We start from the raw sequence: 5,112 nt of genomic DNA, 5'->3' as shown, positions 1-5,112 counted from the left end.
TTTCCAAATGGCAGTACTAGTTATTAAATAATTCACATTTCCCCCCTGTGATTTGAAATGCCACCCAGCTCTAAATTCTAAAAATGAAAAGAAGTCACTCAACCTAAACGTCACACCATATACAAAAATTAATTCAAATGGATCATGGATTTAAAAGTAAAATATAAAACTTTTAGAAGAAAACACAGGAGAGCATCTTCAGTACTTAGGAATAAGCAAAGAGTTCTTAGGCATGACACCAAGAAGAAAATCTGTGAAATAAAAATTCACCAACATTAAAAACTTTTCTGCTGTGAAATATCCTGTTAAAAAGATGGAAAGACAAGCTACGGACTAGGAGAAAATATTTGCAAACCATATATTCAACAAAAACATATACAGAATATATATATTAAAAAAAACTATCAAAACTCAACCGCAACTCCCCCCAAATCCAATTATAACATGAGCAAAAAGAGTTGAACAGATATTTCACCAAATAGGAGACATGGATGGTAAAGAAGTACCCGAAAAGATGTTCAATATCACTAGCCATTTGGGAAATGCAAATTAAAATTAAAACCACAATGAGCTATCAATACACACCTATTAGAATGGTTAAAATAAAAAATAATGATAACACCAAATGCTGATGAAGATGTGGAGAAACTGGAACTCTATACATTGCTGGTGGAAATCTAAAAATGCTACAACCACGATAGTTTGGCAGTTTTTTACAAAACTAAACATGCAATTACCATACAGCCCAGCGATTGCATTCCTGGACATTTATCCCAGAGAAATGAAAACTCGTGTTCACACAAAAACCTGTACACGAATGTCTACAGCACTTTCACTCAAAATAGTAAAACAAAACAAGCAAACAAACAAAACCCTGGAAACAGATCAATTGTCCATCAGTGGGTGGATGGTTAACAAACTCTGGCAGATCTGTACAGTAGAATACTACTCAGCAATTTTAAAAAGTATTCACTATTAATATATGCAACAGTCTGAGTAACCTCAGAAGCATTATACTCAGCAAAAAAAAAAAAACCAATTCCACAAGGTTGCATACTGTACCACATTTGATTCCATTTATAGAACATTCTCCAGATAGTAAAATTATAGAGACAGAGAACCAATTAGTGGCTACCAGGGGTCCGTGACGGAGGGAAGGGTTTTGGGTACACAAATACAAAGAGATAGCACAAGGAGTTCTTTTGCAGTGATGCAGCAATTCTGTATCTTGATTGTGGCTTTACAAGAATCTACTCTCATGATAAAATTGCATTGAGCTACACACACGCGCGCACACACACATGAACACAGGCTTTTAAATGGTGACAATAAAATAAGGTCTGTAGTCTAATTCATGGTGTGTATCAATGTCAATTTCCTGGTTTTTATATTATACTGCAGTTACATAATATGTCACCATTGGGGGAAGTTAGGGGTACAGATTTTGAAAATTCCTGGGAATTTATAACTATTTCAAAAGAAAATGTTACAAAAAATTTTAATGAAAAAAATGAGAGAAGAAAACCATCCTTGCCAAAGACCTTCATATTACACAGGGTGGTTCTCTTTAGCGGTTGCTTTATCCACAGTAACCTACTCCCTCTCCCTTCTCCCCAGACATACAACATACAGTCTTTTTGAAAAGTTTCCAGTCGAATGAAAGGTGTCTTAGAGTAGGACGTACAGGAAAGTTGCTTAAATAAAAATAGTTCAAAAGAACACTGGTATACCCTTTTTCTAGATTCATCAATTAATATTTTAACCCATTCAACTTTATCATATGGAATCTATCCATCTATGTCATTGTTTCTGAACCAATTGAGGGTAAGTTACATACATCATGGGCCTTTGCCCCTACATACTTTAGTGTTTATTTCCGAAGAATATTCTTTTATACAATCACAATACTGTTACCAACTTCAGTAAATGTAACACTGATTCAATACTTTTAGCCATTGGTCCTATTCCATTTTCATCAATTGCCCCAATAACGTCCAGTATAGAATCCAGCCTGGGGTCAGGTACTGCACTTACCTGTCATGTCTCTTTGACAGACTTAGGTTTAGTAGATCCAGCACCCAGAATCCTCATCTGTAAGGTGGGATGCTGGTAATTGCCCCACCTATTTCTTTGTGAGTAAAGGCACTTTAACGATCTCTAAGAGCTAAATGGAGTATTTCTCTTCCGCATCATAATTTCCCAGAAGCAGCTAAACATATTGAGGGTTGGGGCAGAAGAGACCCGCTTTGGTTTTCTCTACCAGCCTGGGAAAACGACGTAGGGAGGAGGGAGGCGAGCCAGGATCCTGGAGAAGAAGGAACTTCAGAAGAAATCCTCTATGAAAGACACGACCCAGACTGTGCGAGGGACTCCCCTTTTCCCTCACCTGGAGCGGCGGGCGGCCAATCAGCCGCGCGGTTCGGGCGAGAGGCCAATGGGAAGGCGGCGCGGCGCGCCCCTAAGGCTATAAGTTCCCGGGGCCGCGGAAAGTGAAAGTGGTGCCAGCGGCGAGCTCAGCCTGGGCGCAGCCGCAGGGGCCTGAGTCCGGACGCCCGAGCTGAACCTCGGGGATGCTTCGGACTCCCGAGCCGCGGCCCGGGAAGGCGGGGGCAGCTAGCTGCAGCCCCCGGGCCGCGCCGCCCACCCAGTCCAAGCCGCTCACCTCCTTCCTCATCCAGGACATCCTGCGGGAAGGCGCTGATCGGCGCGGAGGTCACGCGGGCAGCCCGCAGCCCCCGCCGCAGCCCCCGCGCCAGCCTGACCGGAGGCGAGACCCTGAGCCGGAGCCCGAGGGAGGAAGCGGAGGCGCCGGGGCGCCGGAGGACCAGCCGAGAGCCCAGCCCCGCGAGGCAGAGCAGCCGGCGGAGACCGAGCCAGGTATGCGGGCGAGGCTGCGGAGGCCGGGCTGGGCCGGGGTGGGTCCTCCCGGAAGGGAGGGCCGGTCCGCTGGCCGAATGGGCGTGAGGGCGGGTGCTAGGTGGACCTCCGGAGCTCCGGCTGCAGGGCTGCGGGGCCCCGCGGCGACGGGCGAAGGGACCTCACGGCCTCCGCCACGGGCGCGCCTCGGAGATTAACCATGACCCCAGCGTCAGGGCGGCGCAGGATTTAGACTGGGCTAGACTCGCCCGGCAAGGTGCTCTGCGCAGCGGGTTCTCCGCGCCCCGGGGTCAAAAGGCGAGCGCGCACGAAGCGCCCACCGTGGTCCAGTGTCCCAGAAGGAAACCCCAACATCGCTCCCAGCCACAGTGCGACCCTTGATCGGCGCCAGCCCCATATTACTTCTGGGCAGTTACGACAATTAACATATAACGAGTTACTGATAATAGCGTATTAATATTAATAAATCAGGGTTTGACCAGCAAAGATGCCCTTCGCTTCCCAGTCCCACGGGCAATAAAACAGTAAGTCTAGGAGCCCCTCTGGTCTTCAGGAGTTATAACGTCGGAACGCTTAGAGTAGACTTAGTTTCTTTCCCATTAGTTTTTTTTTTAAACTGAGGTAAAATTGGTACATCAGATTATATTAGTTTCAGGTGTACAACACAATAATTTGATATTTGTACACACTACAAAGTGATCACCACGGTAAGTCTAGGTACCAGCCGTCACCATACAATAGACACCCTTCTTATGAGGCATCCTAACGGCTGGTTGAGGGGAAAAGGGGGGGGGATTAAAGCCGGAGAATGAACTTTCCTACCACACAAGCCCTCTCTTGCCACCCGGATGTTAACACCGGCTGCCTTTGGGGCCGCTTTACCGGGTATCTTATTTCTCAGAGTTTTTCCTGCCTCCCTGCTCCCGCTTTTCCTCAAGACATATGCAGAATCCCTATTTCATTCTACTGGATGACACGGCAGTAAGTTCTAGCACTAACTGCTCCTACTTTGGGGACTTGATGACTCGTAGAAAACTAACACATAATCTACATATACACTCACTCCCCACTCAGAGGGTTCCTTAGTCCTGTGAAAAAAGTGCAATGTATCTAAACCGACAGTGGGCTGTTTGTTCACTCACCAGAGGAGATAAGGGTGGATTGAATTCTGTACCCTTCCGTGCTAACATGTAACGTTTGCCTTCCCATCCCTGCTTCTCCCCTCTCGTTTCCAGATAGGCACTTTGAGACTTATCTGTTGGACTGTGAAAACACTCGGGAAGCCTTACCGAGCCTGCCCCCAGCCCCCAAGCAGCCACAGAAGCGCTCCCGGGCCGCCTTCTCACACAATCAGGTCGTTGAGTTGGAGAGGAAGTTCAGTCACCAGAAGTATCTGTCAGCTCCCGAAAGGGCTCACCTGGCCAAGAACCTCAAGCTCACGGAGACCCAGGTGAAAATATGGTTCCAGAACAGACGCTATAAGACCAAGCGGAAGCAGCTCGCCTCAGACCTGGGAGACCTGGAGAAGCATCCTTCCTTGCCAGCTCTGAAAGAGGAGGGTTTCTCGCGGGGCTCCCTCATCTCCACGCATAACACCTACCCTTACTACCCCTACCTTTACTGCTTGGCAGGCTGGAGCCCAGCTTTCTGGTAATGCCTCCGACAACCACGAGGGATCAAGAACTGCCTTCCCCAGGTGGCCCCTCTGGAAGGCCAAAGGGCCCGGGGTCAGGGAGGACTGAGCAGCAAGAGGTACGAGACCAAAACTGTTGGAGGTTCGCATGGAAATCTCAGATTCTTCACTAGTGGGCCAATGAAAGGTCTGGGACAGGGAATGATTTAATATCCAAATAGTTCCCCCAACACAGAACGTAGGTCATTTTTGCTTTTAGAGACCTGCTTGAAGTAGAGAGGGATAAAGCCAAGTGCTGTTTATAGCACTTTGGGTGATTCTGTAGGAGGTGACCACATCACTTCCGAGGATTCTGTTTCCTCCAACTCCACCCTCTTGTGTACCTGAGCATCCACTCTGAAAGAGCACACCCGAGGGGGGAGGGGGCCGGGGAAGCACGGCTAATAAGAGGATGCCATCTACTGAATTAAACTGAAGGTCAAAAGCCTCTCGTTGGCCTTGGACTATGACCAAGGTTTCTCTCTGTCCCTGGAAGAGAGACGGAAATGGAGAATCCCACAGAGAAGCCTGTCGTGCTCAGCGCAGGTTGGCACGGGATATGG

At 47.7% G+C, this 5,112-nt stretch overlaps 1 protein-coding gene across 1 annotated transcript; it reads left to right on the top strand.

Annotated features, from left to right (window-relative positions):
* Nucleotides 1-2,570: 2,570 nt before the first annotated feature.
* On the top strand, nucleotides 2,571-4,560 carry NKX3-1 (NK3 homeobox 1; the record flags this gene model as incomplete). The annotated part of the gene is made up of 2 exons (XM_082628395.1): nucleotides 2,571-2,877; nucleotides 4,113-4,560. The coding sequence occupies 2 exons, from the start codon at nucleotides 2,571-2,573 to the stop codon at nucleotides 4,529-4,531; spliced, it is 726 nt and encodes a 241-aa protein (XP_082484521.1). The 3' UTR covers nucleotides 4,532-4,560.
* Between the last annotated feature and the right edge of the window lie 552 nt (nucleotides 4,561-5,112).

The sequence above is a fragment of the Mesoplodon mirus genome (assembly GCF_964341445.2).
Source record: "Mesoplodon mirus genome assembly, chromosome: 1".
NCBI classification, from domain to species: Eukaryota; Metazoa; Chordata; class Mammalia; order Artiodactyla; family Ziphiidae; genus Mesoplodon; species Mesoplodon mirus.
This window is presented reverse-complemented; position numbering and strand designations above follow the sequence as displayed.